Genomic DNA, 24,605 nt, shown 5'->3' with positions numbered 1-24,605 from the left:
TCAGACTGTCTGACGAAAGGGTCTCGACCCCGAAACGTCACCCATTGCTTCTATCCAGAGATGCTGCCTGTCCCGCTGAGTTACTCCAGCATTTTGTGTCCACTGCCCATAATCAGCTCCCTTGTGCCCACCGGTGGTAAATGGTGGAATAGCATCTGTGCAAGGTGACTGGGATAAGCTTGGATCATAGTTTGCGTGTAGTTTAGAGATACAGCGTGGAAACAGGCCCTTCAGCCCACCGGGTCCGCATCGACCAGCCATCCCTGCACACTAACACTATTCTACACACACTAGGGATATTTTTTACATTCATACCAACCTACAAACCTGTAGGTCATCGGATATGTGGGAGAAAACCAAAGATCTCGGAGAAAACCCACGCGATACAAACACCGTACAGACAGCGCCCGTAGTCGGGATCGAACCCGGGCCTCTGCCGCTGTGAGGCAGCAACTCTACCGCTGCACCACCTGTAATCCGAGACTCGTGTCTAACGCCGACTATAATCAGCTCCATTGTCCCTTGTGGTGCCCACTGCTGGTGAATCTGTTCAGAATAACTGCATGCTGTTCCAGATGGCTGGAAAAAATAGACAAACTCAGCGGGTGCAGCACATCTATGGTGCGAGGAAATAGGCGGCCATTCGGCCCTTCGAGACCCAGCTGCACCCGCCAGTTTCAGCAATTTTGTGTACCTTGATCAGATGGCTGAAACATAGACCAGACTCGGCAGGAGTAGGCCATCCCTGCCTGCACCGCCATTCTCTCCCTGCCTTCTCTCCATGATCCCTTTTAGCCACAAGGGACACATCTAACTCCCTCTTAAATATAGCCAATGAACTGTGGCCTCAACTACCTTCTGTGGCAGAGAATTCCACAGATTCACCACTCTCTGTGTAAAAAATGATTTTCTCATCTCGGTCCTAAAAGATTTCCCTCTTATCCTTAAATTGTGACCCCTAGTTCTGGACTTCCCCAACATCGGGAACAATCTTCCTGCATCTAGCCTGTCCAACCCCTTTAAGAATTTTGTAAGTTTCTATAAGATCACCCCTCAATCTTCTAAATTCTAGCGTGTACAAGCCAAGTCTATCCAGTTGGAAAAAGGTTGGATCTGATGACTTAGAGCCCAAATGTATTTGACCTCATTTGGAAGGGGGGGGGGGGGGGGATTAGGAGGCACTCGGAAATTGCCTGTGCCCACCTGACAGAAGGTGCCTGCAGCAGGTCTCGGTGGAGCAGCGGGGGAACGGCTGTGAGGGAGGGGTGGGGGGAGGAAGAACTTTGGTCAGGACATAATGCAAGCGTTGCCTGAGAGTTTGGGCACATATTGGAAGATTCATGATCTGTTAGCCAGCAGAGATATCTGTATGAAGGAACTGCAGACGCTGGTTTAAACCAAAGACAGACACAAAATGCTGGAGTAACTCAGTGGGACAGGCAGCTTTTCTGGAGAGGAGGAATGGGTGACATTTCGGGTTGAGACCCTTCTTCACTGATTCCATCTCATTACTCCGTGCCGTAATGCTACCCATAGGTAACACAATCAACAAAGTAAAATTCAATAAATAACGAATATTTGTGCAAAACTGACTCTTGGTGCAATCAAGAGAGTGCAAAGGTTGTAGTTTAGTTGGTGTTTGTAGTGTTCAAGATCCTGATGGTTGTTGTGAAGAAGCTTTAGTTTAGTTTGGTTTGGTTTAGAGATACAGCGCAGAAACAGGCCCTTCGGCCCACCTAATGCGCGCCTACCAGCAATCCCTGTACATTAGCACTATCCTACACACTCTGGGGATAATTTACAGTTTAACCGGGCTAATTAACCTTCAAACCTGTACGTCTTTGGAGTGTGGGAGGAAACCAGAGCTCCCGGAGAAAACCCATGTTATCACGGGGATAACGTACAAACTCCGTACAGACAGCACCCGTAGACGGCATTAACTCCTGGTCTATGGCGCTGTGAGGCAGCAACTCTACCGCTGTGCCGCCCTCTGGCAGCACGTTGCACCATCCTTTATTCTTTCATTCTTTCTGTGATTTATTCTGGGAGTACCTTTGGCCCGCCTTGGTTTACCTTGCTGTAACTGACTAGAGATTCCCTTGCGCTCTCCTTACCTCCATCCCCTTCCTTATCTGTGTGTTCTACAGCTCACACACATGATCTGAACCTGACCACAGTGGGTACGGGGTGATTATAGGCGGTGCTCGTATGCTGTAGTGAATGATATCTCTGTTCCTACAAATACTCTCCAGTTACATCATCACTCAGGGGGCCTCCCTCTCCCTCCCCTGGTTTCTGTGAGATGACTAACCCAGTATCAGTCTGTCTCACCCCCACTCTTCAGCTCTGACTCCGCTCTGCATTCCAGTGGCCATAAAGATTGCATCAATTGCCAAGCTGGCCATCCGCGAGTCACGGTGCCCGAGCCGGCTGCCTGCCCCTCCCCTGGGGTTATGACTGCTCCCGGGTGGTACTGGAGATGGACTATGACCGCTCTGCCCTGGGGGGATTTCCCGGACCACTGGGCACCGCCGCTGGAGGGGGGGGGGGGGGGGGGGGGTTGGGTTGGAATGCATCCTAGCCCAAGATTATAATAAAGCTATTTAATATTTAGTTTAAGGATAATTGGTATTTTTTCATATTTGGTGGTGGGAGTGTTGGTATTGTAAAATATGATTATCGTTAATAATCGAATAACTTAATTTTATAATAGTGAAGGACCTAGGGTGGTGAGGAGAGGATGATAGATCTCTGGACGAAGTTGATCAAGGCGATGGCTGCATTAAGTCTTTATCCCCTGCTGCTGTTGGGACTGTGAAAATGATGATGGGTCTAGCATGTCCAATCCCTTAACAATCTTGTTCAAGAAGGAACTGCAGATGCTGGAAAATCGAAGGTACACAAAAATGCTGGAGAATCTCAGCGGGTGCAGCAGCATCTATGGAGCGAAGGAAATAGGTAACGTTTCGGGCCAAAACCATTCTTCATACTGATGGTCAGTGTGAAGAAGGGTTTCGGCCCGAAACGTTACCTATTTCCTTCGCTCCATAGATGCTGCTGCACCCGCTGAGATTCTCCAGCATTTTTGTGTACCCTTAACAATCTGATATGTTTCAATGAGATTCCCTCTCATCCTTCTAAACTCCAGAGTGTACAAACCCAGCCGCTCCATTCTCTCAGCTAAGAGGTCCTTCTGCAGTTGTACAGGGCCCAAGTGAGACCACATCTGGAGTATTGTGTGCAGCTTTGGTCCCCTAATTTAAGGAAGGACATTCTTGTTATTGAGGGAGTGCAGCGTAGGTTTACAAGGTTATATTGTCACTTGTACCTAGTTCGGTGCAGTGAAATTCTTAGTTTTTGCGTACCATGTACACAAAAGAGTTGCCACAAACATACCGACAAAAAAAGTGCTCACCCCTTTTTTCTTCCCCCCCCCCCCACCCCCCTTAGTCTAGAGTTTAGAGATACAGCGCGGAAATGAATGAATAAGTTTATTGGCCAAGTATTCCCATACAAGGAATTTGCTTTGGTGCTCTGCCCGCAAGTGGCAACATGACATACACTGACAGTTAGGAAAGACACATAAAACATAAAACATGCTCTTCGGACCACCGAGTCCGCGGCAACTAGCGATCCCCGCACACTGGCACTGCCCTACACACACTAGGGGCCAATTTACAATTTTTTACAGAAGCCAATTAACCTACAAACCTGCACTTCTTTGGAGTGTGGGAGGAAACCGCAGCTCCCGGAGAAAACCCTCGCAGGTCACGGGGAAGAATGTACAAACTCCGTACAGCCAGCGCCCGTGATCGGGATTAAGTCTCAAATTAAGCCTAAATTAAAAATAAAAACAGACAAGTGAACAAACAGGAATAGTGCAATGCCTAGACAATGCCCCCAAGTCTATGTAGCTCACAGAGGTTGTTGGGTAGAAGCTGTTCCTCAAGCTGGATGTCACAGTTTTCAGGCTCGTACACCTTCTTCCCGATAGCAGGAGTGAAATGGGAGCTTGGCCAGGGTGGAGATGGTCTCTGATGATGAATAGCCTACTGCCCAATAGGCTGGCTGCCCATTTTAGATGCAGCGACTCCTGTAGATGGCTGCGATGGGGGGTGGCCTGTGCGAGTCTCAATGGGCCAGTCAGTCTGCTGAGGGGCGCCTGTAGTGACCTTGCCCCAGGTGATACACAACAGGATCCCACCAGGTGTGATTATACGAATGACACACCTGTGTGGTCATATAACTCATTCATCTCCAGTCACGCAGCCAGTGAGCCAGGCAGCTGCACCTGCAATGTCACCCTACCCTTCACCACAGTGACCTTCATCACGCGATAAACCGTCTCCCCTCTCCGACAAACTCTCCAACTCCCTCACCATCCATTTCCTTCCCACTAACAGGCAGCACGGTGGCGCAGAGGTCGACCTACTGCCCTGCAGTGCCAGGGACCCGGGTTCGATCCTGACCACGGGTGCTTGTCTGCATGGAGTTTGTACGTTCTCCCTGTGACCCCGTGGGTTTTCTCCGGGTGCTCTGGTTTCCTCCCACACTTCAAAGACGTGCAGGTTTGTAGGTTAATAGGCTTGGGTTAGATTGTAAATTGTCCCTAGTGTGTGTAGGATAGTATTAGTGTGCGGGGATCGCTGGTCGGTGCGGACTCGGTGGGCCGAAGGCTCTGTTTCATTGCTGTATCTCTAAACCAAACCAAACTAAAATGTCCCCAATAAGGCACAGCGGAACACAGGGAACCATGTTCGATCCTGACCTCAGTGATACTTAGTATCTAGTTTTAGAGATACAACGTGGAAACAGGCCCTTCGGCCCACCAACTATCACCCTGTACACTGGTACTATCCTACACACTCGGGGCAATTTGCAGAAGCCAATTAACCTGTAAACCTGCGCGTCTTTGGAGTGTGGGAGGAAACCGGAGCACCCAGAGAAAACCCACGCGGGTCACGGAGAGAACATACAAACTCAGTACAGACAACAGCTGTAGTCAGGATCAAACCCAGGTCTCTGGCGTTTTTGGACATCAACTCTACCACTGCGCCACCCTGTGCTGTCCACGTCGAGTTACCAGGTTCTCCCCGTGACCACTTGCGCTTCTCCCGGGCAATACTGGGCAGTCATTGTACAACAGGAAGCTCGAAGGGCTGAATGGCCTCCTATTTTTCTATGTTTCTAGGAGGAACCTTCATGTAATGCAGGTCTTTCCTCTCGTCCCGGATATACTGAAGGATGGATCCCACTGTAATAAAAACAGTATATGAAATCACGAGAGGAATAGATCGGGCAGAGTCTGTTGCCCAGAGTAGGGGAATCGAGGACCAGACGACATGGGTTTAAGGTAAAGGGGAAAAGATTTAATAGGAATCCGCGGGATTCCTATTAAATCTTTTCACACCAAGGGTGGTGGGTGTATGGAACAAGTGCCAGCGGAGGTAGTCGAGGCTGGGACTATCACAATATTTAAGAAACAGTTAAACAGGGAAGGATAGGTTTGGAGGGATATGGACCAAATGTGGGCAAGTGTGACTAGCGTACCTGAGACATTTTGGGCGTTGTCGGCAAGTTGGGCCGAAGGGCAGATTGCTCAGTTTGGCCGGGCGGCCAGCTCTATGAAGAGTCCTGGTGGTTCCAAAGTTCTTCCATTTAAGAATGACGGAGGCCACTGTGCTCTTCGGGACCTGCAATGCTGCAGAAATTGTTTTATACCCTTCCCCAGATCTGCGTTTCGACACAATCCTGTCTCGGAGATCTTCGAACAATGTCCTCGTCTTCATGGCTTGGTTTTTGCTCTGACATGCACTGTCAACTGTGGGACCTTATATAGACAGGTGTGTGCCTTTCCAAATCATGTCCAATTAATTTAATTTATCACTGGTGGACTCCAATCAAGTTGTGGAAACATCTCAAGGATAATCAATGGAAACAGGATGAGCCTAAATTAAATTTTGAGTGTCATAGCAAAGGGTCCGAATTTTTATGTAAATATGATATTTCAGTTATTTTTACAAAAATCTTCTTTTACAAAAATATCTAAACCTGTTTTCGCTTCTTCATTCTGAGGTATTGTGTGTAGATTGATGATAACAAAAATGAATATAATCCATTTTAAAATTAGGCTGTAAGGTAACAAAATGTGGAAAAAGTGAAGGGGTTTGTATACTTTCTGAATGCACTGTAGATGGGAGGTCAGGACCGCTCTCTAGTTGGTGAGAGGACGGTTCATTTGCCTGATAACGACATATCTATTTTTGTTACAGGCTTTATGAACATAAAACATAGAACACTACAGCGCAGTAACAAGTCCTTCGACCCATAATTTCTGTGCCGAACATGATACATATACTAACCTCATCCCTCTGCACACGATCCATATCCCTGAATATACACGTGCAGTCACTTAAAGTACCGAGTCCACACTGACCATCGATGTTGAAAATTTTGGCGACCTATCAGGTGTGCCGGAAATCGCCTGAAAAGGTTGCGTAAGTGGGACAGGCCCTTAAGCTCGCTTGTGGTGGGTTACGGTCCCGCGCAAACGACTTCCTGCCGGGTAGTTGACAAAATGTGTGGGAAGGAACTGCAAATGCTGGTTTAAACCGTAGGTACGAACACAAAAAGCTGGAGTAACTCAGTGGGACGGGCAGCATCTCTGGAGAGAAGGGATGTCTGAAGAAGGGTCTCGACCCGAAACGCCACCCATTTCTTGATGCTGCCTCTCCCGCTGAGTTAAGGGCCTGTCCCACTTACGCGACCTTTACAGACAACTGCCGACACCTTTGATAGGTCGCCGAAATTTTCAGCATGTTGAAAATTCAGCGGCGACCAGAAATACGGTACGAATCTTTGGAGACCTTTCACGACCATAGGAGACCTCTCACAACCATAGGGGACCTCTCACAACCATAGGGGACCTCTCACGCCCTATCACGGGTGCCGGCAGTCGCCTGTAAAGGTCACGTAAGTGGGACAGGCCCTTCACTCCAGCTTTTCTGTGCCTATCTCCTGCTTGGTAGTATAATCCATAAAGCTGTCGGTGGAAGCAGGGAACTCCCTCCCATTCAAGTTCCCTCAAAACTCAATCCCGTTCAGCTTTGTCTTCAGTGTAAACAGAGTGGTCTAATCTCGGTCTCAATTGTTGACATGGTTCTGGACTCCTCCTGCTTATAATTGCCATTAAAAACAGTGGCAGCCCCTTCGAGATATAAAAGGCAACGGAGTGAACAGAGGAGACACAAGTCCCGGCCAACTAACCTCAGTCACACAGTTCTAGCGGGAGAGTGAGTACTATTCAAACTGCTTTTTGTTTCACCGGCTGAAAAATGTACCATTTCGCTGTTTGCTGTTGATGGTCTGAATGAACGAACGGGATTACTGTGGGGTTATTAACAATGGAAGGCAGTGTGAGTTTTGTGTGGGGGAAAAACACATTGTTTGTTTGAAGGTAGACAAAAATGCTGGAGGAACGCAGCGGGTGAGGCAGCATCTATGGAGCAAAGGAATGGGTGTTCCATTCGAAGAATGAAGAAGGGTCAGTCTAAGTCTGAAGAAGGGTCTCGACCTGAATGGAGTACCTATTTCCTTCGCTCCACAGATACTGCCTCACCCCCTGAGTTTCTCCAGCATTTTTGTCTACCTTCAACTGTTCCAGCATCTGCAGTTCCTTCTTAAACACTTGTATGTTTGAAGATTTACTTTGTCTTCAGGTTCATTTGCTGATTTTTCAAAGAAAGACAAGGTCGCTCAAAGTTTCCACCGTCATCCTTACAGGCGAGAGAGGTTTTTTTTTTTTACAAATGGTGAACTCTGACGGGGAAAACATCAGAGAGGGAGAGTTAAACCGGTCGTCGATCCAAAAGCTTAGCCCTTTCTCTTTCCATGGATGCTGCCCGACCTGCTGAGTATTTCTCAGCATTTTCAGATCTTGTTTCAAGATTACCCAGCGTCTGATTTTCAATGAACCAGGGGATGTTCGTTGGGGAGTAGCGGAGAGATCTTGATGTGGGAGTCAGTAACTGATTCGAGTCATTGAGTCACACAGTGTCTGGTATCAGGCCCTTTGGCACATCTCGACATGCCCCATCTACGCTAGTCCCTCTTGCCCACGTTTGACCCAAATGCCTCTAAACCTTTCCAATCCATGTCCAACCGTTTATATGCTGTTCTAGTATCTGCCTCTATAACCTCCTCTGGCAGCTCGTTCCATACACCCACCCTCTGAGGGATTGTCAGGAGTTTAGAGAAATGTATTCAATGGATATGCTGGGAATGAGGAGGGGTCTCATTGAAACTTACCGAATAGTGAAAGGCTTGGATATAGTCGATGTGGAGAAGATGTTTCCAATGGTGGGAGAGTCTAGGACCAGAGGCACAGCCTCAAAATTAAAGGACATTCCTTTAGGAAGGAGACGAGGAGGAATTTCTTTAGTCAGAGGGTGGTGAACCTGTGGATCTGCAGAAGGCTATGGAGGCCAAGTCAACGGATATTTTTAAGGCAGAGATAGATTCTTGATTAGTATGGGGAGAAGGCAGGAGAATGGGGTTAGGAGGGAGAGATAGATCAGCCATGATTGAATGGCGGAGTAGACTTGACGGGCCGAATGGTCTAATTCTGCTCCTATCACTTATGAACTTACGAATGGAGGGATATGGATCAGGTGTGGGCAGTGGAGGTTAGTTGAACTTGGCATCATGCTCGGCAGGATATTGTGGGCTAAAGGACCTGACCCCATGCTGTGCTATCCTGCCACCTTTGTTTTCAAGAGAGAGTTAGATTTAGCTCTTAGGGCTAACGGAATCAAAGGACATGGGGAGAAAGCAGGAACGGGCTGATTCTGGATGATCAGCCATGATCACATTGATCGAAGGGCCGAATGGCCTATTTTCTATGTTTTGTAAATGATATATATATATTAAATAAATTAAATGTTGCGGAGTTCATTCCAGACACACTGAGCCTGATCACTGCTTTTCAACAGGTTTACGATGAAGATCACGGACTTCCTCGTCGCAGGAGATGTGGCTGCTGCCCTCGCCGAGTGCAACGGTAATCTCACTCTCCACACAATCCTCCCTCCTCCGCTCTCGTTCCTGCCCTTGGTTTCACGGAGTCCTGGTGCCATCTGTGCGTAACCCCAAGTCACTGATCCTCGTTAGGCATTGCTTCCACAAGTCCCCTTATCCGCACGGTGGCGGCGCAGCGGTAGAGTTGCTGCCTCGTTGCGCCAGATACCCGGGTTCGATCCTGACCTCGGGCGCTGTCCGTACGGAGTTTGTACGTTCTTCCCGTGACCGCGTGTGGGAATGTCAGTTAATTGGCTTGTTGTGCAGCAAATGCAAATTGTCCCTAGTGTGTGTGTGTGTGTGTGTGTAGGATAGTGTTAATGTGCGGGTGATCGCTGGTTGGCACCCGGCCCAATCCTCGCGTCCGTCATATATATAACCATATAACAATTACAGCACGGAAACAGGGCATCTCGGCCCTTCTAGTCCGTGCCGAACACTTATTCTCACCTAGTCCCATCTACCTGCACTCAGACCATAACCTTCCATTCCTTTCCCGTCCATATACCTATCCAATTGATTTTTAAATGATAAAATCGAACCTGCCTCCACCACTTCCACTGGGAGCTCATTCCACACAGCTACCACTCTCTGAGTAAAGACGTCCCCCCTCATATTACCCCTAAACTTCTGTCCCTTACCTAAACTCTGTCATCACCAGCGACTCCCTCCCTTGATCTTCAGGGCCAAGCGCGGCGGCTTCCCAGCTCCCCACCACCACTTCTTCGTTCTGTTCCACGGTGCATCCTTGGAGCACTAAGCTCTGCGCCACCATTACTAAACTCCGAGCCCCCCTCCCCTCGCCCACATTTGGCCAATATTTCTTCCGCTGACAACTCTTCCCTGTTCCAGCTCCAGGGTCCTTCCACCTCAAGAAATTTTCCCAGACCTCTGGTCTCGCCAAGAAATCTTCGGAAGAGATGGGGAAAATTTTCGGCATTATCGACGAGGACGGGAGTGGCTTCATTGAGAAGAGTGAGCTCAAGTAAGCAACTCCTCATTGCTCTCTAAACCTCCGCGGGCGTTATCTCTGGAGCTTGAGTTTGAGTTTAAAGTGAATATTCAGATTCAGATTCAATTTAATTGTCATTGTCAGTGTACAGTACAGAGACAACGAAATGCATTTAGCATCTCCCTGGAAGAGCGACATAGCAAACGATTTGAATAAAAAATAATAAATAAGTGTCCGGAGGGGGGGAGGTGATTGGCAGTCACCGAGGTACGTTGTTGAGTAGAGTGACAGCCACCGGAAAGAAGCTGTTCCTCGACCTGCTGGTTCGGCAACGGAGAGACCTGTAGCGCCTCCCGGATGGTAGGAGGGTAAACAGTCCATGGTTGGGGTGAGAGCAGTCCTTGGCGATGCTGAGCGCCCTCCGCAGACAGCGCTTGCTTTGGACAGACTCAATGGAGGGGAGCGTGGAACCGGTGATGCGTTGGGCAATTTTCACCAGCCTCTGCAATGCCTTCTGGTCGGAGACAGAGCAGTTGCCATACCATACTGTGATGCAGTTGGTAAGGATGCTCTCGATGGTGCAGCGGTAGAAGTTCACCCGGATCTGAGGAGACAGATGGACCTCTTCAGTCTCCTCAGGAAGAAGAGACGCTGATGAGCCTTCTTGATCAGAGTAGAGGTATTGTGGGTCCAAGAGAGGTCATCGGAGATGTTGACTCCCAGGAACCTGAAGCTAGAAACACGTTCCACCTCCGTCCCGTTAATGTGGATGGGGGTGTGCGTGCCGCCTCTGGACTTCCTGAAGTCTACAATGAGCTCCTTGGTCTTCTTGGAGTTAAGGGCCAGGTTGTTGTCAGCGCACCATGCTGCTAAGTGCTGGACCTCCTCCCTGTAGGCCAGCTCATCGTTGTTGCTGATGAGGCCAATCACCGTTGTATCATCTGCATACTTGATGATGGTGTTAGTACCATGTACAGGTGTGCAGTCATAGGTGAAGAGGGAGTAGAGGAGGGGGCTCAGCACACAGCCCTGAGGAACGCCGGTGTTCAGGGTGAGGGTTGAAGAGGTGTGCTTGTCTAACCTCACAGACTGGGGTCTGTTGGTTAGAAAGTCCAGTATCCAGTTGCAGAGGGAGGGGTCGATGCCCAGGTTACCGAGTTTGGTGATCAGTTTTGATGGAATAATGGTGTTGAATGCTGAGCTGTAATCGATGAACAGCATTCTTACATAAGTGTCTCTGTTGTCGAGGTGGGAGAGGGTGCAGTGAAGTGCCGTTGAGATGGCATCCTCCGTACTCCTGTTCTTGCGGTAGGCAAACTGATAGGGATCCAGTGTGGGGGGTAGGCAGCTTTTGAGGTGTGCCAGGACCAGCCTCTCGAAGCACTTGGTGATGATGGGGGTAAGTGCAACTGGGCGGAAGTCGTTGAGGCTTGCCGCAGTGTAGTGTTTTGGCACTGGCACGATGGAGGTGGCTTTAAGGCAAGTGGGGACAACTGCTTGGGCAAGTGACAGGTTGAAGATGTCAGTCCAGACGTCTGTCAGCTGCGCAGCACAGGCCCTGAGCACGCGCCCGGGGATGCGTCAGGGCCAGAAGGAGGCGTCGCTGGATGTGGGGGTGATGTTGGAGGGTCTGTAGTCCGTGATGGCCTGGATGCCTTGCCACATGCGTCGGGGGTCGGAGTTGTTGTTGAAGTGCTCCTCAATCCTGAGCTTATGGCAGTGCTTGGCCTTCCTGATGCCCCTCTTCAGGTTAGCCCTGGATGAACTGTAGGCTCGAGCATCGCCTGACCTGAAAGCGGTGTCCCATGCTTTCAGCAGAATATATATATATTGAATGGTATATGGACACACTGATCTGTTCTGTATTTATGCCTACAATGTTCTGTTGTGCTGAAGCAAAGCAAGAATTTCATTGTCCTATCTGGGACACATGACAATAAACTATCTTGAATCTTGAATCTTGAGAGAGAGAAAGTTTAAAGAAGATTTGCAAGGCAAATATTTGTCGCAGAGAGAGGTTGGTACCTGGAATACGCTGCCAGGTTAGTTGGTAGAAGCAGACAAGATATCAATGTTAGGAGGACAGATGTCTGAACAGGCTGAACCAGTAGAGGGATAAGGACCATCCAACTCTTGATTAGTACAAGTGTCAGAGGGAGAGATAGATCAGCCATGATTGTATGGCAGAGTACACTTGATGGGCCGAATGGTCTAATTCTACTCCTATTTCTTATGACCTTATGCAGGCAGATGGGATTAGTAAGATTTACATCATGGTCAGTGCATATATGATGGGCCGATGGGCCTATTTCTGTATTGCGTGTTCTGTTACGATAAGATTAGCAGCTTGAAAACTTTACGGCGCGGGAACAGGCCCTTCGGCCCACACAGCCTGCGCCGACCATTGACCCCCACACATTAATACTATCCTTCACACACTAGAAACAATTTACAATTATACCAAGCCAGTTAGCCTTCACACCTGCACGTCCTTGTAGTGTGGGAGGAAACCGGAGGTCTCGGAGAAAACTCACACAGGTCACGGGGAGAAAGTACAAACTCCGTACAGACAGCACCCGTAGTCGGGATCGAACCCGGGTCTCTGGCGCTGTAAAGCAGCAACTCTACCGCTGCACTATTGTGCCGCCCTGTGCAGGGAAAAGGTTACAGAGAACATTCACCTGCATTACCCAGTAACTGTACACTGTGGACAGCTTGGTTGTAATCATGTACAGTCCTTTCTCTGACTGGATAGCACACAACGAAAGAGCAGTTCACTGCACCTTGGTACACGTGGCAATAGACGGAACTAAAGTTTAGACTCCTCTTTACTTTAAAGGCTGTTCCTACGGTACTTCTGTCCAGAAGCCCGAGAGTTGAGTGACACTGAGATGGACAGTTTCGTCTCCGCTGGAGATGTAGATGGAGACGGCAGGATTGATTGCGGTGGTAAGTTTACACACATTTAAAAATGCCTCACTGTATTTGGGCAGCACAGTGGCGCATCGGTAGAGCTGCTGCCTCCCAGCGCCAGAGACCCAAGTTTAAACCTGACTATGGGTGTTTGTCTGTTTGTACGTTCTCCCCATGACCTGTGCGGGTTTTCTCCGAGATCTTCGGTTTCCTCCCAAAGTCGTGCAGGTTTGTAGGTTAATTGGCTTGATATAAATGTAAATTGTGCCTTGTGTGTGATGGATAGTGTTAGTGTGTGGGGATCGCAGGTCGCGCAGACACGGTGGGCCGAAGGGCCGGTTTCCGTGCTGTATCTCTAAGTAAAGACTATTTCCCTTACTCCCAATTCCTCGTCTAAGCCATATCTGCGCCCAAAATGAGGTGTTCCATACCAGGACTTTCGTAATGTCCTCATTCTTTAGGGAAATGGGGTTACCTACTACCATCATTGAAGAGGCCCTCACACGTGTCTCCTCTGTACTCCGCAGCTCCGACCTTGCTCCCCCTCCCCCAGTCACAAAGACAGTCTCCCTTGTTCTTACCTTTCATCCCATCAGCCGTCGCATACAACACATAATCCTCTGACAATTTCACCAGTCACATCTTTCCGCCTTCCACAGAGACCTTCTCACCGCAACTCCCTGGTTAACTCATCCTTTCCCACCTAAACTACCTCCTCCCCAGGTACCTTCCCTCTGCAACTGTAGGAGATGCAAAACGTTTCCCTATACCTCCTCCCTCGATTCTGTCCTGGGACCCCGGCAGACCTTTCAGATTAGACAGAAGTTCACTTGGACCTCCTCCAACCTCATCTACTGTATCTGTTGTTCAAGATGCGGACTCTTATACATTGGCGAGACCAAACGTAGACTGGGCGATCGTTTCGCTGAACACCTTCGCTCAGTCCGCCTGAACCTACCTGATCTCCCGGTTGCCAAACACTTTAATTCCCCCTCCCATTCCCACTGACCTTTCTGTCCTAGGCCTCCTCCATTGTCAGAGTGAAGGAACAGCATCACTTATTTCGCTTGGGCAGCTTTCAACCCAGTGATATTAATCTTGATTTCTTTGAATTCGAATAACCCTGGCATTCTCTCTCTCTCTACCCCCCTACCCCCACCCAAGTCACGTCATAGTCTAGGAGTCTCAGTGTGGAAACAGGCCATTTGGTCCAACTTGCCCTCACCTGCCAACATGTTCCAGGACAAAGGGGTCACAGCTTAAGGATAAGGGGGAAATCCTTTAAAACCGAGATGAGAAGAACTTTTTTTCACACAGAGAGTGGTGAATCTCTGGAACTCTCTGCCGCAGAGGGTAGTCGAGGCCAGTTCATTGGCTATATTTAAGAGGGAGTTAGATGTGGCCCTTGTGGCTAAGGGGATCAGAGGGTATGGAGAGAAGGCAGGCACGGGATACTGAGTTGGATGATCAGCCATGATCATATTGAATGGCGGTGCAGGCTCGAAGGGCCGAATGGCCTACTCCTGCACCTAATTTCTATGTTTCTATGTCCCACCTATACTAGTTTCACCTGCCTGCATTTGGCCCATACCCCTCTAAACCTGTACCTGCCTGTTTCTTAAACATTGCGATAGTACCTGCCTAGACTACATCCTCCGGCAGCTCGTTCCATACACCCACCACCCTTTTTGTGAAAATGTTACCAGCAGATTATTTGTGTAGGATGGAAAGTAACCTCATAATGCCGACATCAGCTGTTCTGAACCTGCAGAATTCCTGAGTCTGATAAGTACGCAAGGATAAATCGGATGGAGATTCCCTTCAAGTTGCCGCTCCCAAACCCACCTCTGGAAACAATGGAAAATACCCGGAATTCTTCAAATCGATCAGCGTCAACTCCTGTGTCGTCGAGTTGCACCCGATGGATTGTCACTGCTGGATTTAGTCAAGTAACAGCAATAAAATCTCTTTGTGAACCACTGTCTGCTTTTGTTTTAGAACATAGAAGAGTATTCCACTCCTTCCTTAAAGGACGTTCTTTTAGAAAGGAGACGAGGAGAAATTTCATTACTCCTGTGAAGTGCACAGAAAACGGGCATTTCACAGGCAATAAAACTTACCCCACACATCCCCATTAAACTCCCTCTCTGCTCTCAAGTGTTAGCCATTTCTACCCTGGGAAAAAAAGGTACTGACTGTCTCCCCTATCTGTGCCTCTCAGAATTTTTCTAACTTCTATCAAGTCTCCCCACACTATCTGCGTTCCAGAGAAAACAATGCAAGTCTGTCCAACCTCACCCTGTAGCTGAAGTCCTCTAATCCAGACAGCCTTCTGGAAAACCTCCTCTGCACCATCTCCAAAGCCTTCACTTCCAGAATTGCACGCAGTACTCCTAATGCGGCCTGACCAAAGAGCTGCATCATGACTTTGGTCCTTGAGAATAAGGGGTGGGATGTCTTTGGCTGCTTGTAATGAGTCAGTGATACACCGTGGAAACAGGTCCTTCGGCCCAACTTGCCCACACCGGTCAACATGCCCCCACTTCACTCGTTAATATCCCTCCAAACCTGTCCTATCCATATAACTGAAGAAGGGGTTCAGCCCAAAACGTGGCTTATTTCCTTCGCTCCATAGATGCTGCTGCACCCGCTGAGTTTCTCCAGCATTTTTGTGTACCTATCCATATAACTAACTGTTTCTTAAACGGTGGGAAAGTCCCTGCCTCAACTACCTCCTCCAGCAGCTCGTTCCATACAACCACAACCCTTTGTGTGAAAAAGTAACCCCTCGGATTCCTATTAAATAATTTTCCATTCACCTTAAACCTATGCCCCTTGGTCCTCAATTCCCCCCATACTCTGGGCAAGAGACCCTGTGCGTCTACCAGATCCATTCCTCTCATGATTTTGTACACCTCTTATAAGATCACCCCTCATCCTCTAGTGCTCCAGGTAATAAAGTCCGAGCCTGTCCAACGTCTCCCTGTAGCTCAGGCACCTCGAGTCCTGGTAACGTCCTCGTACGACCTCAGCACCTTTTCCAGTTAACGATTTTGCAGAGATGTTGCCTGACCCAGAGATCAGCCATCCATGTCCTCCAGAAATGTTGTCTGAAGAGTAACGATTCTGCCCAATGTTACTTGAAGATGCTTTTGACCAAATGTAGCAGCCCGAGGCAGATGGACACAGCCAGTGTAGAAATGTCACCACTCTATACAAACTCACAGGAAACACACTGATGTTAACGAACTTTATAAAAGACTATTTATTTTTTTAATTACAGCAACGAAAGAGCACATTGAGGCAAACGAGAGATTGGATCGAATGGAATGATTAGTTTTTTTTAGCTTGTATGAAAACAACATTTTGATAAGCTCTTGTACTCACACTATAAACATAAATCACAAATATGATTAGATTAATCGGTAACTGCCATGCTTGAGAACTAATCAAATATCAAAGAGAGACACACAAAAAGCTGGAGTAACAGCGGGTCAGACAACATCTCTGGAGAAAAGGAATTGGTGACTTTTCGGGTTGAGACTTAATCATAGTGCAATGTGGACTTTAACCAAGACGGTCAATAATCGCTAATATTGCGTTTAGTTTAGAGATACAGTGTGCAAACAGGCCCTTCAGTCCATCAAGTCCCCTATAGTTCAATGTTATCCCAGTTTCGCATCCTACACACTGGAGGCAATTCACAAAAGCAGATTAACCGACAAACCTACACGTCTTTGGAATGTGGGAGGAAACCGGAGCACCCTGGGAAAACCCACGCGGTCACAGGGAGAACGTACAAACTCCGCATAGGCAGCACCCGTCATTGGGATCGAACCCGGGTCTCTGGCACTGTGAGGCAGCTGCTCTACATCTCTTTACAATGCTTATTAAATGATTTACATCTTTTAACCGTGTTATCATTATTGTTGGTAATGTTGGTCCTCAGGAATCCTAAGTGGACGAATAATGCCTATGAATGATCTCTCCAGCAATCCCATGGTGAACGCCAAACTACCTGCGGTGAACCCTCAGCTCTTTAGTACAATGGTGGGATGGCGAAGAGTAAGGAGATAGCCACCGCCATCAAAAACACAGGAGAAATGCAGTTTTAAGCTGATTTTAAACTAATTACAAAAACTGGATTGCTGGAATGTTTAAAGTTTAGAGATACAGCAAGGAAACAGGTCCATCATTCCACCGAGACCGCGTCGATACTAGTTCTATGTCCCACACTCTAGGGGCAATATACAGCAGCCAATTAGCCCACAAACCCGTACGTCACATCTTTGGCATATGGGAGGAAACACCCGGAGAAAACCCACGCGGTCACAGGGAGATGGTGCAAATTCCGCATAGGCAGCACCCTCAGTTTATCGCTGCGCTGGAGCAGAATTAGGCTATTCTGCCCATCGAGTCTACTCCCTCTCATCCCCATTCTCCTGCTTTCTCGACACCCGTACTACTCGAGAACTGTCTATCTTAAAACCTGCCGTAAAAATATCCTGTGCACAGGTAGACTGCTAGAGTCAAGAGTCAGAATACAGCCTGGATGTCAAGGACCGTTCCCCAACATAGCACAGTTACTGACTAGGTAATGCCGAGGCTCTAGAAGGCGCGGGTCGGGCCGCATTTGGATTATTGTGAGCAGTTCTGTACCCCACATCCAAGGAGGGATGTGGAGGCGTTGGAGGGTCCAGAGGAGGATTACAAGAATAATCCCAGAAATGAGTGGGTTCACGTATGATGAGCGTCTGATGGCAATGAGCCTGTGCTCGCTGGAGTTTAGAATGACGTGGGTGGGACGGGGGGGGACTTCATTGAAACTTTCCAAATAGTGAAAGGCCTGGACAGAGTGGATGTTTCCACTAGTGGGAGTATCAAGGAGCAGAGCCCACAGCCTCCAAATAAAAGGAAGGAGATGAGGATGAATTTCTTTAGTCAGAGGGTGGCAAATCTGTGGAATTCATTGCCATGGAAGGCAGGGTTGATGGCCGAAATATATAATGCCAAAATATACTAATCTACCTGTACATGGTCTATATATCTAATCTACCTGTACATGGTCCATATCCCTCAATTTCCAGCATATCCACATGCCTGCCCATGTCACTGAAAGCACTGAGTCCACGTTGACCATCGATCACATGTTCACACTAGTTCTATGTTATCCCAAATTCTCATCCACTCCCGACACTAGGGGCGATCTACAGAGGGCCGATTAACCCTCAAACCCGCACGTCTTTGGGATGTGGGAAGAAATCCTCGCGGTCGCAGGAAGAACGTGCAAACTCCATACCCGCTGCAGCACAGGAGGCAGGAGGCTACGTCAAATGTTATTTTCAAGGCAGAGACAGACACTGTAGATTCCTGTTTAGTACCGATGTCTGGGGTGATGGGGAGAGGTTAGAAGGGGGTTGGGAGTGAATGAGAGATCAAAGGGCGGAGTGGACGATGGGCTGATTGGCCTAGTAGTGCTCCTGTCACCGATGCACTAAGAGAGGTCCAGCTGGTACACGGTGATGAACCCGTTGCCTTGGGTGACGACCAGGTTGTTGCAATTGTCGATGGTGATTACGCGTGGTTTGTGAAGGCCGTTGGCAGTGGTCAGCAGCTCCTCCCTGAAGTCTCCATCGGGCCAAAACAAGAGGATCCGGTTCCGCTCGGTGACCAGAATGTTATCGGCTTCATCCGTGCAGATGCTGTAGGGATAGAACGCCCGGCCCACTCCGTTCATGGTGACCTGGTCCCAGTTGGCCAAGACGCAGCCATCTCTGTCGAAGATCAGGATGCACTTTGTGCCGCAGTCGGCCACGATGAACCGCTCTTCGCTGTTGATGGCGAGGAAGAGGAAGCGCCCCCCCTCATAGCCGTACGGCTGCACTCTGTCAACCACCTGCCCGTTGATGTCGTACAGGGAGAGGGAGCACATGGACCCCTCACTCACAGCCACGTATTCATCCCTGTAGGCGGCAATGTGGTAGACGGACTCGGAGCCGCGAAGGAAAAGCTTCCTCAGCAAAGTCCCGTCCATGTCCAACATGTACAGCTGGTTCCGAGACGAGCAGACGATGGTGTCATCAAAGATGGCAACACTGCATGGTTTATCATCATCATCCGGCAGTGAGATGGTCGCAGTGAGGTGCCCGTAGTTGGTGAAGCATTTCAGAAGGGAATTGTCCTCGTCCGCCACCACAATTATGCCGTTGCTGGAGATGCTGACGCCAGTCAGCTTCGGATCACACACGTCACCACCCAGCTCCGTTTCGAAGCAATGTAGATTCCACGCCCTCTGCTTAAGTTGGGGAAGTGGCGCGAAGGCCGACGGGCTCTTGGGGGCTGGGTCTTTGCCAAAGGTGACGCTGAAAAGGTTGGAGTGAGACAGTATGCTCTTGAGCGACTCGTTGACGGTCAGGCTGGGGCGGGTCTTCTTGTCATCCGGGACCCTCGGTGCTTGGAGTCCATCGATCTGGTCTTCCACGATGGACCGCAGGCAGACTATTTCCCTCATTTTACCGGAATCCAGGACCCCCTGGGAAAATTCCCTGGTGTCCTTCGCCTTCTTGATCTTGAGCTGCAGATCGTCTCGTGCGACCTTGTACAACTCTTCCTGCTCCCTGACGTAATTGGAGAGCGTGTCCTTGATGGTGTCGCCCTGTTTTATCAAGTTGTTTATGACCTCGGCCAGGGTGGACTCTATCATAGACATCAGAGATCTTTCCGTCGCCTTCATCCCCCCCATTTCCTGGATGATGTCGTCTTCTTGTTGGACCAGCGACTGCGTGTCAGTCTTCAGTCTCTCCATGAGATTCATCACCGTGGGTTTCTCTGTGGTCCCTGCGTTGGCCAGGGACACCTTCAAGTGCTTGTCGTGGGCGTGCGAGGAACAACTGCTGCAGATCACGCTGTTGCAGGTGTTGCAGAGATGGTCCACCAGGTTTCCTGGGTGGCCCTGGCAGTAGATCATCTTCTGCATCTTTGTCTCTGCCTCGCAAGGGCCGGCGACGTGACCGGGCAGATCCTCCAGCACGTGGCGTGGGTTGGCAGTCCCATGGGTGAGCTTGCAAGGCGGGCAGAAGCATTTGAGGCAGGTTTTACACCGAGCCATGGCGGCAATCTCACTGAGACCAGCTGTCGCGCACCAACTGCAGACCATCTTCTCGTTCTCCTTGCTCTTGAAGATATCCATCAGACTGTTAATGTAAAAGTTGGTCTTGAGTTTGCTGATGCCACCACCAACGTCAAACTCTTCCCTGCACTCCGGGCACTGAACCTTCTGGTCTGGCCTAACCATCTTCTCCAGGCACCCCTGGCAGTAGGTGTGAGCACAAGGCAGCATCTTGGGCTGTGTGAACCAACTGAGGCAGATCTTGCAGTTTAATAGATCGTTTTGTATCTGATCCGTAATATCCCCCGACTTGGTCATGATGTGGACACAACCTGCAACAAATCAGAGGACACAATGAGATAGTTGAGGCTGGGATTATCCCAATATTTTAAGAAACAGTTAGACAGGTACATGAATAGGGCAGGTTTGGAGGGATATGGACAAAGCACAGGCAGGAGGGAAACAGCTGTTTCCACACTGACTATGAGAAGTTTGCTCACAGAAAGTTTGGGTCTTAAAATACAGGTCCGTGAATCAACAGTGTTTTATTTTCACACCAGATGCCCCGTGGACCTGTTGGATCCCTGTTGTGATGCTGGACAAGTACACACGGAAGTATTTTGGCGATCTGAACCCCATCAGCCGCACCCGCAGAGTTGGGGGAGAGTTGCCGGGCATCTTAATCTAGAAGATTTAAAGACATCCATTTGTATCATTAGAAAATAGACTTCCTAATTGGCCTGTCCATCCAGAAATGCTGGCTGAAGAGTAAAGATTCTGCCCAACGTTACCTGAAGATGCTTTTGGCCAAATGTAGCAGCCTGAGGCAGCTGGACACAGGACAGTGTAGATATGTCACCACTCTATAGGGAGGTTTTCACGGCAGTCGGGTCACGACCCATAACCCGTATTGTTGCTAGGCTACTCCAAATACACATGGTGAACTGCAGGTAGGCACTTACCATTGTTTCCACCGTAGCGGGCCCGTTAAAACCCGCTGAAATTGTCAATTTTTGCGCTGTAAATAATTATGGAAATCGGGATAAGCGTGTGAGACATTTAGCCTACTTCAGAATTCCAAAAGTGAGGAGAAATGTCGGTAGAAGAAGCAAGAGCTCAAGGGACAACAGACAGAGTGCTTGGCGAACATTGGCCGTTTGCTCACCGCATTTCATCAACAGTAAGGCATTATTTGTGTTTTTTCTTGATTCCTTTGGCATCTAAAAAGTTTCAGAAGTGATAAATCTGCCTGTAATTTTTTTAAATCGCCCATGGTTCTTGTGGGTTTTTACATACAAAATGAAAACGCATCTGAAGAAAAATTTACAGCCAGATTTATCACTTTTGAGAATTTTTAGATACCAAAAGGAATCAAGAAAAACACAAATAATGCCTTGATGAAATGCAGCGAGCAAACGCGATAATTCCCAATATTGTCAATGTTTACCAAACATTTTAGCTGCAGTAGTCCCTTCAATTCTCGCTTCTTAATACCTTTATTTCGCTTCACGTTTGGAATTCTGAAGTTGGGTAAATGTCTCTCACACTTACCCCAACTTTTCCACCATTTTTTTCAGCGCAATCAGGTAGGAAAGTACGCGTTTCTAGCATTAATAACATATACCGGAAGTGACGTATGTCTTCCAGTTGGATTTAGCGGCGCCGTGCGTCGAGCCCTCTGACCCAGTGACCTTTCGTGCAACCTCCCTATACAAACTCACAGGAGAAACTCACCGATGTTTAAGAAATCATAAAGGTTTAGTTAATTTTTTAACTACAGCAACGAAAGAGCACATTGAGGCAAACGAGAGATTGGGTCGAATGGAATGATTAGTTATTTTATTAGCTTGTAGGAAAACAACATTTTGATAAGCTTTTGTACTCACACTATAAACATAAATCACAAATAGATTAATTGGCGACTGCCATGCTTGAGAACTATTCAAAGACCAAAGAGAGACACAAAAAGCTGGAGTAACTCAGCGGGTCAGACAGCATCTCTGGAGAAAAGGAATTTGTGACTTTTGGGGTCGAGACTCTTAATCAAAGTGCAATGTGGACTTCAACCAAGGCTTGGTTAGTAATCACTAACATTGCGTTTAGTTTAGAGAATTAACCGACCACTGGAAATGTGGGCATGTGCTTTTGAGAGTGGTTCGCTGGCAGGGTCAGTTTTCTCTCAAAAGCGCCCAGAGCTCCTTGGTTCTTGGTTACTTGGTCCTCCAAAATATTCCAACTGCAATTTAAACTGGAGGTGGTGAAGTGAGGGATTAAGCCAGAAAGGGTTATTGGGAAGAAAGTGCTACTTTAAATTTAGTTGCATCTGGTTGGGTAACTATAGTTTGGTGGAGATTATTCCATGCTTTAATTGTGCGTGGGAAGAACGAATTGCTGTACACATCTGTCTTTGTAGCACAGTTAAACATGCTGATCTCTAACTTCACCCAAACATCTAACACGACCCCGACTTCAGCTTCACCCACACACCTAAACATACTGCAAAGCATTGGCATCTGCTGGATTACATCTAACAACTAGGCACAAAGTGCTGGTGGGCAGTGGGTCAGGCAGCATCTCTGGAGAATACACCCGTTCGTTGGGTCCCCGTTGTGACGCGGGAAGAACTACAGATGCTGGTTTAAATCGGCGAGAGACACACAAAAAATGTGGAGTAACTCAGCATCTCTGGAGTCAGAGCAGGAATATTCACGACGACCCGTGGTGACGCCAGATGAACTGCAGACCTCAGATTCAATTTTAATTGTCATTGTCAGTGCACAGTACAGAGACAACGAAATGCATTAACGCTGGTTTAAATCGAAGGAAGTCCACGGGCCGTCTGGTATTCATTAAAAATCACTGCCCATTGTTTGAGTTCAAATTCCTCAGGTGGTGGAGACGGCGGACGTGAGGAGCAAGTAGGTATGTTACAAAACCTACCTGAATCGTCATTAGGAATCTGCCCTCAGCCATGTCGGCGATTTTGGTGCTGTTTGGAGGGGGCGGGTTTAAAACGCGATTTTTACTAGGCTGTACTAATCGCACATGTTCAGCCTAGTAAATCATTAACGAAAAATCGCTGCAAGACCCGGTCGCAAAAGGTATTATTAGTTTTATAGGCCTCGATAATATAGTTCTAATAGTTTTAAAATTACTGTCTCATTCCGCAACCTCTCGCAGCCCCAGGGTTTTATAAAGCAAACAATTAAAGGTATGTACCTTATTTTTACATTAAATGGGGCATATATATAACCCTGTATATCAAGTTATCTATAGCGAGTAGTTCATTTTGGGCTTTTTATATCCCGCAGTATTTTTCTCGGCATTTGAGGGCACTAATCCAGCGCTATGTCAACGTTCTAAACCAGCACGTTCACATGAACCCACTAGAAAGCCGATTTAAATGGGCATTTATTTACAGCAATTGAACACTAAATTCCTTCCATTTGGCCTATAAATTAATGTAAATTAGATATAAAAATCATGTTATATCGTGAATTATTTGTGAATAATCTTTGGACACTTAGGCTATTTAAAAATGTTAATCTTTCCTTAAGAAATGGGCGTTTGACTATCCAAGATCACAGCTTTTTTGTAATGTCCATTGAAAATCAATAGGGAACAAGATGCTAATTTCCGAGTATGAAAATTGTCATGACTTTTTTAATACTTGAGATATGAAAGTGAATTTGGTGTCAAATTAAACATTGTTATGCTTTATCTGATGGGATAAATTGCAGACTTGATTTTTAAAATCTCAAAATTTTGTAACATTGCTAGGAGAGGCGAGGAGGGGAACGTCGTTTCGCGGGAACTATAATATTGACTTAAATCGAAAATAGACACAACGGGTTCACGGGCCGTCTACTCACTGGCGTTTGCATGGGTTCAAATACCTCAGGTAGACGACTGCCGCGCTCAATATTCGACCACTCACCTGTGCACGAGGCAATCCTCAGCGAAAATGGCGGTCCCGGGCGGGCAACCCTCTCCCCAACTGCGCAGGCGCGGCTGGCGGGGCCCGCACTGCGCCGGCGCGCGGCCGCGTTCAAACTTGGGCCGTTGACGGTGACCCCTCCCCCCAACCGCTGAGTGACGGCGGCCGGCAAGTGGGAGCGCACTACGCAGGCGTGGCTGACGGCGGCCGGCAAAGTTGGAGCGCGCTGAGCGCACTACGCAGGCGCGGCTGACGGCGGCCGGCAAGTGGGAGCGCACTGCGCAGGCGCGGCTGCCGGCGGCCGGCAAATGGGAGCGCACTGCGCAGGCGCGGCTGCCGCGAGCGTTCAAACTTTTGTGCCGTCGAGTCGACGGCAAAATGTAAATTAAAGTTTATGAAGGGAATAGACGACCTGTGGGGTCGTTGGTAAATTAGAAGGAAACTTACCCCTGGACCCGTTGTAAGGCCAGTCAAGTGGACAGGTTAATATGAGGTAAACAAAAGGCGATCTGGCAATCACCAAAAGTGACCCTCAAATGGAGACGGTTAGATGGAGCATGGCAAGTAGGCCCCTGTGGGACCCCTATATCAAGTGGCCCCCTTTGTCTCCTGGCAACCAA

At 48.3% G+C, this 24,605-nt stretch overlaps 2 protein-coding genes across 2 annotated transcripts; one reads left to right on the top strand and one right to left on the bottom strand.

Moving 5' to 3' along the window:
- The first annotated feature begins 7,205 nt into the window (after nt 1-7,205).
- LOC129713823 (parvalbumin, thymic-like) lies at nt 7,206-14,916 on the top strand. The gene is made up of 5 exons (XM_055663142.1): nt 7,206-7,292; nt 8,991-9,058; nt 9,928-10,060; nt 12,867-12,976; nt 14,712-14,916. Exons 2-5 carry the CDS (start codon nt 8,998-9,000, stop codon nt 14,741-14,743), a joined length of 336 nt encoding a protein of 111 aa, XP_055519117.1. The 5' UTR covers nt 7,206-7,292; nt 8,991-8,997; the 3' UTR covers nt 14,744-14,916.
- A 143-nt stretch (nt 14,917-15,059) lies between these two features.
- On the bottom strand, nt 15,060-24,102 carry LOC129713822 (E3 ubiquitin-protein ligase TRIM56-like). Its single transcript, XM_055663141.1, has 2 exons — nt 23,986-24,102; nt 15,060-20,380 (listed from the first exon to the last, which is right to left on the bottom strand). The coding sequence occupies exon 2, from the start codon at nt 20,364-20,366 to the stop codon at nt 18,435-18,437; it is 1,932 nt and encodes a 643-aa protein (XP_055519116.1). The 5' UTR covers nt 20,367-20,380; nt 23,986-24,102; the 3' UTR covers nt 15,060-18,434.
- Nucleotides 24,103-24,605: the final 503 nt, after the last annotated feature.

This window comes from Leucoraja erinacea, chromosome 37 (genome assembly GCF_028641065.1).
Source record: "Leucoraja erinacea ecotype New England chromosome 37, Leri_hhj_1, whole genome shotgun sequence".
Lineage (NCBI taxonomy): Eukaryota > Metazoa > Chordata > Chondrichthyes > Rajiformes > Rajidae > Leucoraja > Leucoraja erinaceus.
The sequence above is the reverse complement of the archived record's forward strand: the minus strand, read 5'-3'. Positions and strand labels throughout refer to the sequence as shown.